The sequence below is a fragment of the Oncorhynchus clarkii genome, chromosome 2 (assembly GCF_045791955.1).
Source record: "Oncorhynchus clarkii lewisi isolate Uvic-CL-2024 chromosome 2, UVic_Ocla_1.0, whole genome shotgun sequence".
Classification (NCBI taxonomy): Eukaryota; Metazoa; Chordata; class Actinopteri; order Salmoniformes; family Salmonidae; genus Oncorhynchus; species Oncorhynchus clarkii.
The window spans coordinates 27,900,713-27,915,526 of NC_092148.1; the positions used below are offsets into that span (position 1 = coordinate 27,900,713).

General features: G+C 41.1%; 1 protein-coding gene across 1 annotated transcript in view; it reads right to left on the reverse strand.

Moving 5' to 3' along the window:
• The window catches only part of LOC139380681 (diacylglycerol kinase, beta), a 50,965-nt gene that overhangs the window by 23,251 nt on the left and 12,900 nt on the right, over positions 1-14,814 (reverse strand). The window contains exons 8-20 of the mRNA XM_071123615.1: positions 14,682-14,756; positions 14,372-14,491; positions 12,382-12,499; positions 12,072-12,160; positions 11,665-11,781; positions 11,098-11,196; positions 10,796-10,900; positions 9,775-9,848; positions 9,047-9,121; positions 7,356-7,441; positions 6,041-6,130; positions 5,577-5,737; positions 610-674 (exon numbers count right to left, since the gene is read on the reverse strand). Of these exons, the coding sequence (XP_070979716.1) occupies positions 610-674; positions 5,577-5,737; positions 6,041-6,130; positions 7,356-7,441; positions 9,047-9,121; positions 9,775-9,848; positions 10,796-10,900; positions 11,098-11,196; positions 11,665-11,781; positions 12,072-12,160; positions 12,382-12,499; positions 14,372-14,491; positions 14,682-14,756 (1,274 nt within the window). The remainder of the gene's footprint in view (positions 1-609; positions 675-5,576; positions 5,738-6,040; positions 6,131-7,355; positions 7,442-9,046; positions 9,122-9,774; positions 9,849-10,795; positions 10,901-11,097; positions 11,197-11,664; positions 11,782-12,071; positions 12,161-12,381; positions 12,500-14,371; positions 14,492-14,681; positions 14,757-14,814) is intronic.

Consider the following 14,814-nt stretch of genomic DNA (forward strand, 5'->3'; position numbering starts at 1 on the left):
TTACTCCCTACTGCTAGTGGAGACGTATTGGTCGTGTTAAATATTGATGGGAACATAGACGCCACATTTGTTCATCTCCAACGATATTTAAGATAATCACAGATGCTAAAATTTGAGGCATGTCCATTTACTGCATCAAGTGACTACTGGAAAAGAAAGAAGAAGAAAGAGTCTATTGCAACAGGAGGGTTCCAGCCATGTTTTTAAAGGACCAAGGTTCAGTATTGTATAGAGCTTTCTGACTTGGTGAGTATTTCTGTTCACAGGTGTCACACTACCAGAGGTCTTGAATGCCACTTTTTTTCCCATATTGCTAAATGAAGGATCCACTTCAGAACTATCCCTAGTATGTTTGAACTGTATACTTTGACAGAACCTACTGTATACATTGACCAATCAAACAATCTAAAAGTCCCCATGTAGCAATGCAAAATCCACCTGACTCCTAAAGAAATTCAGTAAGACATGGGCTAAAGTATGAGGAAAGAGAGAGAGGAAATACCAGAGTTAACCATATACCAGTAAGAAGTGGCAGCTTCACAGGTGCTGACAGTCAACAGGGGGGGAGGAGTTAACATGCAGTGTTGGTTAAAACCCAACAACACATACCTGCTGTTAAAGCGTTCAGGGTGTCTCTCCCTCATCATGTGGAACCGATGTGCAATGGAAGCATCCTAAATATGGGAGAGAAAATAACATGGATTCAGCAATGACTTTGATTTGTATACTAATGTATGCAGTGGAAAAGGCCTATTAAACAATGACTGTATAAATAAGGGGTACATTACTAGTCAAAGGTTTGGACACACCTACTCATTACATTTTTTTGTAATTTATTTGTAAAAAAAAATGTTTTGGTTGCTACATGATTCCATATGTGTTACTTCATAGTTTTGATGTCTTCACTACTATTCAACAATGTAGAAAATAGTAAAACTAACTAAAAACCCTGGAATGAGTAGGTGTGTCCAAACTTTTGACTGGTACTGTATATTAGGGGTATAAAACTGTATACATATTTTCATTTTGTTTTACATGTGGGATGTTGTTATTTAAATTAATTCATTTATGAGATACAAAGATGTCGCAAAATACAGGCAAGATGTTGGTACTAAAATCAATACGATGGCTTTTTAACACCAATTAAAGTCAACTTCTTCCCCTCTGGTGATAAGCATCTCAGCCAACTTTCTATTGCACCCAAAAAACGACAAATATGCCCGATGCATATTGATATGCCTAAACAGAACCAGGGTGTTTTTGAATTCCTGGCCAACTGGAAGGTGGGTGGTGGTTGAGGTTTGAGCCAGGGATGAGGGTATTGACAGAGAGCTTGACGAACAGCACGCCGTCTTTCCACACAGGCTAATTAATTAAACACACATTGCTAGTAATCACAGCTCCCAACGTACAGGATGCTGCCGGCTCCCCTGGCAACCAACTTGTTCTCTCTCTCTCTCTCTCTCTCTCTCTGACCCGGGGCTAGAAGTGCACCACATTGGTAGACTCACTGGTAGTGTTGGGTGTGTGTGTGTGTGTGTTTGCATGCATGCAGGCATGTGTGATGATAATGACAGACTAAGATTGGCAGCTACTCTATTAATCAAGAGAATCTAAGGAAAGAAAATCTGTGCCTGTTTGCTGAAAATTCAGTGTATTCTATGAAATGCTACCAAAAAAGTAGACTACCCTTGGGCCATTTGAAGATGAAACCTCACTAGAATTGACCATGGTCTTTGTGAGTCATGATGATTGCCAAGTAAAAACAACAACTGACGAATAGTCTTCAACCACAAAAAGGGGTGGAAAACTTCAGGAAACTTTTAGGGTTTGTTCCTATCCCCCCCACTTGAGCAATCTGTTTTGACCCGCTCCATGTTGAGTGGCTCTATTGAAACGCCAGCCACAGGGAGGACCCCCTGCTAGCTCGCAGTACAACATGTAGGAGAAACCAAAAAAAATCAATGCCGTTTTCTTGATGTCTTTTCAAGACGCTGTTAAATAAAGACCAAAGAATTTCCAAGATCCCCGCAGACTCTATTTATCTTCAACATGAGCCAGAAGAGGTGAGATGATGGATATATCTGAAAGATTGGAACTTGATTTTCTTACAAACAGGACAATAACTGAAAACAAGAGAGTGAAAGGAAGGAGGAGTTGTTTCCCTTTTGGTTTGAAATCTGTGAAAATATACTGCAGCTCAGAAACCAGTGAGCAACCACTTCAAGTAACCTCCAAATTGAAGAAGGTACACTATAACCTCGTATACAATACGTCAAATCAAAGCTAATTTTATTGGTCGCGTACACATATTTTGCAGATGTTATCGCGGGTGTAGCGAAACGCTTATGTTCCTAGCTCCAACAGTGCAGTAATACCTAGAAATACTAAACAATACACGCTAATCCAAAAAATTCAAATAAAGGAATTAAGAAATATATAAATATTAGAATGAGCAACGTCAGAGTTCGGTGTGCATAGACATTGGTGTGTATAGACATTATGGACAGTATATGAATGGAAAATGTGTTTACAGTAGTAGTTATATAGGATGAACCTTGACTAGAATACAGTATATACATAAGAAGTGGGTAAAACAGTATGTAAACATTATTAAAGTGACCAGTGTTCAATGACTATGTACATATTGCAGCAGTCTTGAGTACCGGGTGTTAGCCGGCAAGTAAGTGACTAAAGTTCAGGGCAGGGTAGTGGGCGGAGGCCAGCTAGTAGTGACTATTGAAAAGTCTGATGGCCTGGAGATAGTAGCTGTTTCTCTGTCCCAGCTTTGATAAACTTGTACTGTCTCCGCCTTCTAGATGGTAGCGGGGTGAACAGGCCGTGGCTCGGGTGGCGAGGTCCTTGATGATCTTCTTGGCCTTCCTGTGACACCAGGTGCTGTAGATGACCTGGAGGGCAGGCAGCGGGCCCCCGGTGTGGTGTGGGGCTGACCACAGCACCCGCTGGAAAGCCCTTGCAGTCCCGGACGGTGCAGTTGCCATACCAGGCGGTGATACAGCCCGACAGAATGCTCTCAATGGTGCATCTATAGAAGTTCCTGTCCTTCCTGTAGAAGTTCCGTCAGTCTTTAACTGTAACTAGATGGACTGCTACTGCAACTACATTCCACTAAAGCTACTTTGTTCCTCAGGGCCAATTTAATGTAGCGCAAGTTCATATGTGCAATAAGAGGACATTAACAGTAGATTATCTGAGCTGATGATACAAACATCTTCAACCTCAATCCCCAAACAGCAGTAGGACAATGAAGTCTCACTCTCACACTCCCTCGCACTCATCTTGGGGACGCCTTCAAATAATTACCATTGTAAAACTCTGGCACCCAAATTAATACAGGACGTGTGTAATGTAATGTGCCCTCATAGCTCAAAGTTTAGTCCAATTATGAGTGGTGCTCAGGCAGCTGATGACTCTCCTTCACGGGGAGAGTAATGACTTTGACATGCGAGCCTGGGTCATTAGACTGCATCATCTTAGGACCTCCTCTGTGATTAGGTCTGCTCCTTCAGCACACTAAGCCCTGATTGAGATCATTACACTTCACGTCACTTTAACGTCCTCATAAAGGGATGGCGACATTAATTCCATTCAACTGGACGGAATGGCTGGATTGGAAGGATAGGAACAGGAGGTGTGCTAAAATAGTTGACGATGTGGTCGGATGATGGTCTATTGGGAAGACTTTATGACTTGGCGTTTGTTGTAAATCTTGTAAAAAGGGGAAGAGGAAGTTGTAGGTGATCCTGGTACTTTGTGAAGTTTGACAGGGATGGTGGGTTTAAAATATGTTTTGAAATATACTCTCCCCATCCAACACGGTTACCCGTTCATTCCCCAACCCCTGGGCTTGTGCAAGATCAAACAGACGCCTTTCGGTTTGTGCAAAGCCCCAGCCACCTTCAACGCCTGATGCAATGGCAGGTTGATGCTTATTGTCATGAATCTGAAATTAGCGATTTCCGCTGGATGGGCCAGCAGCAAAGTAAAAAATTGGCTATATTGTCAAAATTCAGGAAAACAAAAATGTAATTTTGGTCTTAATTTAAGGTTAGGTTTAAAATCAGATTTTATGACTTGGTGGCTGTGCCAGCTAGGAACCATTCTGTAGAGCTGCCTCCAGTGCAATAACAACAATGAATGCCAACCTGTGTTGTAATGCTTAGAATTTTTAAGACGAAAAAAGATGTGTACTCTGCACAAGAAATGTTTGAAATCCAAGAATAAGATGCTTATGATTACACTTTTCTGTGGCTCGACATAGTGAACCCTTTTGGTTACTACTGATCCTCCGAGGTTGACTCGACAGAAATGTCATTACAGAAACAATCTTTCTCCATCTGCATAATCTCCGAGGTAATTATTAGCTTGACTTGTTTTGTAATCTTTATTGTATTCAGTGTTTCTTTCCAACGGAAAGCAAGATTTGATGTGAAATGTGGCAAAATATATCACACTCAATTCCATCGAGAGCTCCGAATCTTCCTAATCCTGGGAAAACAACTTCATTTGTCAACACGTTCGTTAGATACTAATCCCACTGTTAGAAGGCCATGAAAACAATAACAATGAAGTCGATTGGTTGCAATGGCTTAAAGTAATACTTCTGCTGAGGCTGCTACCCTTCTTTGGTTGAAGGTTATTGCAATATCTGTACGTACATTCAGAATACATGTTTTGCCTCAAGCCACGACGAATACTGAGGAATTATGAGAGAAATGATCTTTATTTATTCCAATGCTTACCACCCCGTCTGTTAAGTGGACCTACCTTCATCAATACGGGACAAAGCCAAGGTATTTATTTGACTCACATTTCTAAGGACATGCATCCCTCATTTCCACGTCATGTTCGAATGTCACAACACCAAGATGCCGCCGTCTCCCAACCTGCAAATGTCAATTACCGTATTTCCCCTGACATTTATCAGTAATGACCCACACGAGCTGGGTGTAATCAGTGTCATTATGTTGAAGATGGACAGAGATGGGCCCGACTCTTCTGTTGATGAGTTTAAAGGTGTGTAACACCACGCAGATGCACAAAATACAACATATTCTTCAATCAGAGGTGGTTGAAGCTTTAACACATCTCAATAAAGGCGTATTAACTAGCATTTGATCAAAATGAGTAAGATTACTCAGAAGAACGTATGATTGTGTTGCTTCTTTAAATTCGGTATACAGTATCCAATTTATCCAATTGAGGCCTTTGTATAGATTATTCGATTGAAATGGATGATCCACGATAAGCATGAAGCTGTCAGTCGTGTTGTTTTAGGTGAGAGCCTTAGATCAAACATGGCCCTCTCCTATTGACTAGTCCAGTTTGTTGACCCACCGTTCTTGCTGAAAGGGATAGATCATTTTAGATATTTAGATATGTGTTTACTTATCTTGAAAGCAGGTCTATGGACAAGGAGTGACTGCAATCCACACTTTTGTTTTGTTAAAATAGCCACTGCCAAGATTTGCTAATATTAGGAAACAAATATTTAAAATCGCTGAACTAGGCCTTTAATGTGACATATGCTCTGTATATTAGTGTAAGTAACTCACCACCCCAATAGAGAAATAGTTGTTGACGATGCTGTAAGGCACAGGGTCTCCCCTCTCTTCTTTGTCCGTGGGTGTGACGTTAATCTTCCAGCGGTCCAACATCACCTCAGAGCTGTTCTCTATGCCCCTCAAGATGTTCAGAATGCTCTCTCCCTCATAACCTAATACACAAACAACATAGGATAGCTTATGTTGTAGATAATACCCCAGAACATAAGCTAAAACCTGTTACAGTATAGGCCATAAGTATTTTATTATAACATTATTCTCTTTAACTATTTATGCCTACTGATTTATTCCTACATGAAAACATAGGTAACATTTACAGTCAAAGGAGAAAATTAATATAATGTTCAAATCTAAATTCAATCTCATGAATCATGTAATTGGACAAAAAAAATTAGGCCACACACATTTGTGAAAAAATTGCACACTTTGTGTCAGTAAATTGCTATTAAACATACCTCCTCCCCATCGCAGACATCTTGCCAGGTCATTTCCTGTTCCAAGGGGAAGTACACACACAGGGGGGTTCCTGTCCAGATTGGCCTTATCTACACAAGAGGTACAACAAAAACATACTGTATTATTATTACTATGCCAATGAGCAGACGCTTTTATCCAGAGCAACTTACAGTCAAACAGGGCTCCCGAATGGCGCAGCGGTCTAAGGCACACACACTGCTAGAGTCGTCACTACAGACCTCGGTTCGATTCAAGGTTGTATCACAACCGTCCGTGATTGGGAGTCCCATGTAACCTTACTTGACCAGGCAAGTCAGTTAAGAACAAATTCTTATTTACAATGACGGCCTACACCGGCCAAACCCGGGACAACATCGGGCCAATCCCCCCTATGGGACTCCCAATCACAGCCGGTTGTGATACAGCCTGGATTCGAACCAGGGTGTCTGTAGTGACGCCTCAAGCACAGAGATGCAGTGTCTAAGACCGCTGCGCCCCATAGGGTGGCGCACAATTGGCCCAGCGACAGAGGACCTCACCCCCACATTCGGACCACAACAAAACTGAACACGGTTCCACTTTAATATACTGTATACATTTTTATTTAACTTTGATTTGCCCAGGTCTCTGAGTAAAAAAAAATACAAATCCCATTCAGTGTAGCATGGTTATCTACCATCACTCAAATCTAAACTCTGACATCTGTGCAACAACAAACGGCAACGTGAATGTCCAGTCTCACAGGCTATTTCAGGAGTAGCATTCATTCTGTCCATGTTATTACTTCTCTTTGTTTTGATTGATAAAAAAATGGAGGCAATTTTTAAAGGCAGAACCAGGAATACGTCTTCAAGGAAAAATGGACTTGAGGCTGTTTCTCAAATGACGACTAATATGGCGATTTTGAACTCACATAATCATCCTGTTTTACCTCCCTTGAACACGCCGGCTTGGACGTAATGAAAATGTTTATATACAAATCATAAAAGTATATTTGATGTTTTCTTGCAAAATAACAAGAGCACTGTTAATTTCACCAAAGTAATACAAAATAATAATAATTGAAACACACAAAAAAATGTCACTGTACGGCACAATTGTACAGGTTTTGAAGAAAGCACAATGAAATGTTAAGGAAAGGGGGAAAATGTTATAATGCAAAAGTTATGTTTTATTTAGAATTGAGAGGACCAAATTCATACTTAGGCCTAGCTCCATTCATCCCACTAGTATAATCACTAGTATTTACCAGGATGTGTTCACCAGTCTGTTCACCAATGTAGCACTGGTGTGGCAGTGGAAGTGCACACTCACCTATGAAATCCAGAATCCAGCCGACTGTCCCATCCCCACCACAAGCTAGCACTCTGAAATCTGGAACCTCTCGGAAGAAATTCAACCTTGAACACAACAAAAAAATCATATACACAATATCCATCATAATGCAGGAAATAATCCCCTTTTAGAGAGAAACACATTATTTTCTTTATCTACTATAAATTCAATAACAATCTTCAGACATTCTGCCCTGAGAAAATGCACTATTTTGTCCAACAGTAAATTGAACTCAAGGTTACCTTATTCAAAGGTACTGGAAGTGTTTTATCTCCATACTTATCCCTATTTTATCTCACATCTACAGTATATTGTAACTCTGCTGCACTGGAGCGGCTCTGCAAAGGCCCCTATAATCTCACAAAATAACACATATCACATTGACAATTATTCCTTCAGCCAGCTAGTCTGTTCAGAGGCTAATCGGATCAAGATGGCCAATGTTCAGTCCAACTTCTTCCGTTCCTTCACAATAACAAAGCCCTAACTGAATGAGGGAGCCTCCAAACCTCATACGGCGGATAAATGATTCGCTCAATTACTCTCCAACTGGGACTGCAAACCGCATTAGGTGCAAAACAGACGGCCGCGAACATGAAAGGCAACTTTGGGGATATTTAAATACCAAGAAACAAACACTTCATTTGGGCTAATTGCATTAGCGCTAGTGCTAATTGACAGCAGTGTGTGCGGCTGCCTCAGCCTGCTAGTGACCACGGTGACCAGTCACCTTGCTAATGCCAACCGCATTACGTACACTTCACCAAATATTAACAAGGTTACAGCCGGGCAAGGTCATCTGGAATGTTCCCAACTAAAGATAGAGAGGGGCTTCTTCTGAGTGCAACACGTCTCTAAGAGCCTCGTCAATAAACATGGCCTTCCCAGCCAACAAAGCTCCAAACACAGAGAATCAATACTGAAGACACAATATGGCCGACAAGGTCAATTTCAAATCTTACGACTGTGTAAGATAAATATATGGCGTAAAGCCATTATTTTGCCCCTCTGGGCCACTGTAATTATGAGCATAAACTTAACTGTCTACAAAAGTTTATATTGGACTTTTCCTCTTCGCAAACCATTTACATTCTGCTTTCAAAACCATAATCAAAGTCCAGCAACATCAGAGCACGGCAGTGACGTGTTCCTGCATTTCAGAATGCTCCGGAATTGGTGTGTCTAAAACAAAAGGGGCGGAACCTTGTGCATCGAGATGATCTGCTCATCTTCTTAATCATAGACACGCATAGTCCAACAACCCCAGACCCATGCCTGTGCAGCCTACAGCAGTATACGTGATCACACATCAGCATGCCTCACTCACAATATATCACTATTCCCACACACTGTAACCAATACTAGACTCAAGCACAGTGTTGTTGTCTCACTGTTTGTGATCTCCGATCTCACCTTTCAATCACGTCTGCATATGAATCCGGATTGAGTGAGAGGCCCAAATTGAGAGACCTCCCCTGCATGAGATGTTGGATATTATGACTGGGCAACAGCGGAATACATTAGGGCTTTGTAAACAGTCGCTCATCCACCACTCTGATTCCACATGTAACTTGAGGATAATAATGATAGTTGAATCATGACTGTAGAGTGTTCAGAGCACTTTAGGTGATGTTGCTTAGTCTGTGTGAGATGATTAGAGCAGAACTTACCCAGGCATGGGTCCGTTCTTGGCCAGGTTGTATACCTGCCTAGGGTTTAAGAGGTACTGGAATTTTCTGTAGATCCTAGAGGAGAGGAGCGGAGGAGAGAAGAGAAGAGTAGAAAAGAGGGAAAAAAGAGGAGAAACAAGGAAAGAAAAGGATGAAATTGTGTCAACCAGCAATATAGTGTTGAGTTGACCCACAGAAACCTACTGAAACATCTCCCCCTTACAGCTACCACAGAACATCTGGATCTTGAAGAAATTGAAATGTGATCAACTGAACCCCTGTACATAGTCCGTATGCCGTTTTGCTACAGTATGATTGACAGCTCCAATGCCGAGGACGAAGTCATTAGAAAGACTAATTCATTTTCATTTCAATTTCATTATATCAACTGGCTCAAGTCATATTTTGATCTCATCATTTAAACAAATGAGGACTGGAGTAATAAGGAGTAGAATGAATGTGTTCAGTAATAACCCAGGGTTGGGTTAAAGAAGAAGGTCTAAATCTATACACTGACAACCAGGGATGTGACAGTCAAAGACAGTGCCATCTAAGAACCTCTGCAAAATCAACCAGGAGTCTGTAGGTCAATGTTATTGTGTTTCTATTTGACTAACTAAGCCTTGAGCACTCTGTGTGCAGCCAGGCTTTGCAGCTCTTTGATTGAAGAGCAGTTCTGAGAATGGCTTTTTACAGAGAGGTGGAGCGTGGGGTGAGAGTGTGCTTACCTGTCTCCCTGCTTCCCTCCACTCTTTGGATTCACAAACACTAGCAGAGGATGAGTTCCCTCTATTGTTGTGATCTATGCAAAATATATCAAAACAGAAAGAGATTTCAGTCCAATTGCTTATAATGCAGTAGGCTGATCTAACGTTAGAGTATAGCGTAAAATCATTATTATAAACAGTGAATAAAAAAACATTCATATTTATTTAAAAAAATGCCTGGCTGCTTCACCCTGGCCTCTCTTGTTACTGTTAAGGTTCAAACATTTATCATGTGAACAACAGCCAATACCCAACAAAATCCCAGGAAATTGAACAAAGATACCCCTCCTTATTCAAGTTATAACCATCACCATCTCCTGATTGGGAGAAGCACTTTGAGTCTTGCGTGACATGGGGGCCATCCTTAGGGACAAGCCTCTTCATTGCTACCTCTGGTAGAGCAGTGGACAGAGAGAAGCAGCAGGCCTCTACCACGGAGGAGGCAGCCAGGGCTGGGGCGAGGCATAAACAAAACAAGCCCTAATCGCGGGCTGAAGCCTACGAGTTGGCCTTCCTGCCGCTCAGTGGCGGGCGGCGGTGACAGTGCGCCCGTGCATCTCCTTGACACAGATGAAGCTCTTAACTCTCCCTGTCTGCTATCCCAGCAGGCCGAGCGGTGGATTAATGAGCTCCCTGTCCAGCCAGGAGTGATCCATTACTTCCTCTAATTATAAATAATAATCCTGATTATTACTCTGGTTAGCCGGAGAAGGCAGAGATGGATGTGGCGGGGAGATGATTCAGGTTGATTGTCACCGGTTGTCTGTCTGTTAGATATTAGGGAGGATTTGGATGGATCTGATTCTTGTTTTGTTCACCAGTAGAAACTAATCTCATATTAATCCCACCAGTGTCATTTCATGTTATCCTGCGCCCATCAAAGGCTAAATTGTGGTTAGATTAGAAATGTCAATTTACAGTACACATTCTTCACAAATTTCTACAAAATTTTGAAGAAAAAAAAAAAAAATTGGATTGTCACCTGTAGTCCTTGGCCATCCACTGTGACTGAGTTGGCTCTCTGCATCTTCCCTCTGCCTCCTGATTGGCTGGATCTGGAATCTTTCCTCACCGTAGAGTGTCTTTCCTGGGGGTCAAAGTGCAGACAGTAGAAATGGGCACCTTGAAAACAATCTAATAGACATTATCAAAAAGATATTGCCTCTATAAATATGGGAAACCGTGATCTATGTATGAGGAAATATACATATATTTTCATAAAGCTATCATATGGTGAATTTGTATATAAGCAGAATATGGCATCGTTTTGAAAGTTAAACTCACCAGTACGACAGGACAGATTGTGTTGGGGGGCAGGATATGGTCCTTCAGTGGTCCACAGTCACACTCAGGTTTCACATGGGAGGCACACTTATTATGAAGCTGGATGAGGGGAAACACTCAATTACAACCATATTAGTATTAGGGTGACATTCAAGATCATAACATATTATTCAATGTTACCTTTCATTTGATTGTAATTCGATATTAGAGTTCAGTTCCTTTAAAATGTATGGGGGCCATAAAATATAACGTTCAGTTTGTATCAGCTATGTAGAATTGTTTTAAGCTAAACATCAAGTGCCGTTGAGTAAAAAGTAAGAGCACGTTGTGTGATTTACAAAAACACAACTCCTAACACTGGATTTGTTTAAAAAATAATGATATCAAAACACATTTTCAATGTGGTTTATTTTCTATTAGCAGAATACTGGAAATAACTGTTACTTGGTGTAAATTGGCAAAGTGATAGGACTCGGATAAAAGGTGCAAAAAATAAATCATAAACAGCAAGAAACAGTGGAAAATAATGAGGAGGTGGCTGATTCTCCTCAGGGGGGGGGGGCGTACCGTGACTTGGCACCACACACAGTGAAGCCCAGTCAAACCTTGGTAACACTTAATGGTTTTGTGACACTTGTCACACTTGGTCGGGCAGTTTCCCTCCACCCAGAAATGGTGCATCACCTGTGGAGCGAGAAACAGAGAGAAACAGAGGAGAAAAGCAGAACAGAAAACAAGTGAGAAATCCACAATAGTAAGAAAGAAAGAAATCAAGAAAGAAAGTAACAAAAATTTAACAATACTGTCTGTGTATTGGGCATGTATTTAAACCAGACTAAATATTGTAATTAGCTATGCTTAGTATCAGAATGACTTGTTTAATTCCATTAGTGAGGAAGGAGCTCTGGATCTAAGCTCCGTGGAGCATCGCTGATCCGAGCGTGCCGATTAGTAAACACTCCAATTGGACACACCTCTGTGTTTTTCTTGCTCTTCACGTAGGTTTTGATGCACGACGGAGGAGCACGGGCCACACAGCGCTCATGGACAGTGTACTTGCAGACTGGGAGAGGTGGAATACACATTTTGACCCCTCAAAAAAAAATCACAAAAACAACTAAGAATAGCAAACACTAAACTGAGGTTGGGGACACATTTCCGAGGGGCAATTTGGGTCACAAAAATGCCTTCTTAATGATGAAAAGATGAATGGAATAAACCGTTTGGGAATGGTAAAAATGAGAGTAGACATGAGGAAACAACTGTTGACGTTGCCATACTCACATGAGCAGCACAGCCCTTGCTTGCCCAGACCTATAAGCATGTTCAGACACAGGTTACAGTAGGCCGGCTTGTTGAAGTGCTTCAGTCTCCACACGTGCTGCCCATCGTCTTTCACATTCTAAAGGAAAGATGACTGATTGGTTTGATTGATTGATTGGTTAATTATTGACTAGTTGATGGTTGGGTGATTCGTTACATGGCAGATATAAATAGGCCATGTAAAACAAACATGCCTCTCTGACACGCACAATAAGGAATCACACAGGCTCTTTTCGTGGCACTTTCATCTCCAGCGTTCGACAACGTTTGGCAACTGAATGTGGCCCATGTGAACGATTTTGATATTTGTTTTACTGTTCTCCAAAGCCATCATCTTTAGTGGGGAGGATTGCCTGGGTTCTTCCCTTTAATCCTGTGTCATTAATCATGTCACCTATTACGTCAATCACAGCAAAATGACAGTCTGATGTCACTGTAAGAGACTGTCTCATTAGCCTGTGATAAGTGACGACTTGTTCAAGATCATTGAAGACAAAGGCAGCAAAAAAACTGAAAAGATGACTCCATCTAGTGGACAAGGAGAGCTGGGACATTAGTGGTGCCGTCTGACGAAGCTATTGACTAGTTAGGAAGTGGTGGGAATGTCCAGACCTTGTACCTGATTCACACAAAAGGGCCCACCCCAACCATACTGTGCTGGCTCAAATATAGTTTTCCCACATTGTCCTTTCCAGCACTGTTCCAGCAACTATATTGGATGAGGAACCAGGCTGGCCTAATACAGCTCGCCTTGGCTCGGTTTGGCTTGGTAGTGTGAATCAGGCTATGGTGGGTTTAAAAGGCCCAGCGCGGTCAAAATTCTGTTTTGTCTGTGTTTTCTATCATATTATACAACAGCTGATTAAACTAACACTGCCTGATTGTTGTGTGCAACAGGCAGGTAGCAATTGAATGCATGTTTTACAAACAATTACATATCTAAACATTTCTAGCCTGTATCTACGGGTAACAGGGAAGACGTGTTATGATCGACCCGCACAGTTTTCCACCCAAAACACCAGAAAATGGCCAAAAAGAGTAGAACCAGCTCACCTGCTTTTGCACTATGATCTGACTATTAGATGTTCAACGTTTCTTTTGAAATACATATTTTTAAAGGGGTAGTACCGGCAAATTTAAAGTTTTAAATTTAAAGTTTAAGTTCAATTCACACCTCACTGAACATGAGGGACATGCGTACATGAATCACTAATCACATGTGAAATCAATCATAATCTTCAGAGATGACTGTCAAAGCAAGAAAAATAACTAGGGCTTTACAATGATGGTGTAACTTGGATACATTTTAGGATGAAGTAGATTGAAATCTTGGCACTTTAGCATGCCTTTCTTCATATTAAAAACAAGATTCATTGAATTCTTAATGTGGTCTATATTAAAGTGCACTTCATTTAATATAACATGCTTTTAAAATGCAATATTGGTGCATAATTTCTACTTAAAATATCAAAGGGACGCAAAAGGCACCCATTTTGTGGAACAACCCAGTTGCTGGTTGAAAATACAATCTACACAGGACCTAATTAGCAGTTTTTGCATGGACGGAGTTAAAATAAGTCAACACTGTAATTTTTACACCCCTTTTTTTTACTGTGTGCCAAAAACAGCTAGTTTTCCCCTCAGACTGCTACCAGAAAGTCCTAGCAAAGTTCTAGCATGAGAAATAGTTTTTGCTTAAAAGCTATTTTTGTTTATTTTTTACAGTAAGGTACTACATTGTTACCCAGATATGATTTGATATTGAAATAAAAATGGCTGCATTTGGCCTTTAACTGGGCTTGAACTAAATCCTGCACACACTATGGCTTTCCAGGACCAGAATTGGACACCTCAGAGCCATACATAGACCATCTCTATGGCTCTGGTCTAGAAAATCTGCCATTGAAAGTAACAGTGATGATGTTTAGGTAACACTTTCTTGACTACTCACCGTCTCTAGTCCCAGTAGTACAAGTAGGGGGATGGTGGTGCTGCCTCCCTGGATCCACTCCTCTAGAGACACAGTACCGTCATGGTCATAGTCAATCTCCTGCATCATCTCCTGCAGAATCTACTTACAACCAATCAGAGACAGTACAGTGGGATCTGTCAACACAGATGAAATATATGACACTCTCATTCAAGCTTTACAAAGTTACAGTATTTTCCTGTTATTGATATAACCGAAACTAGGGGGCCATAGATCTTTAGGTCTATGGATCTGCAGTATATTAAATGTTTATGAAAAATATGTATTTTACCGGCTTCAATTCTGTCACGTCCCATTCCAAGTACTCAGCAACATGCATCATTTGAGAGACGATGTGCTCCAGTTCCTAGAAGTAGAAAACAAATCGTGTGTCAAAACACATCTATGGTACAATAGCCATTCTT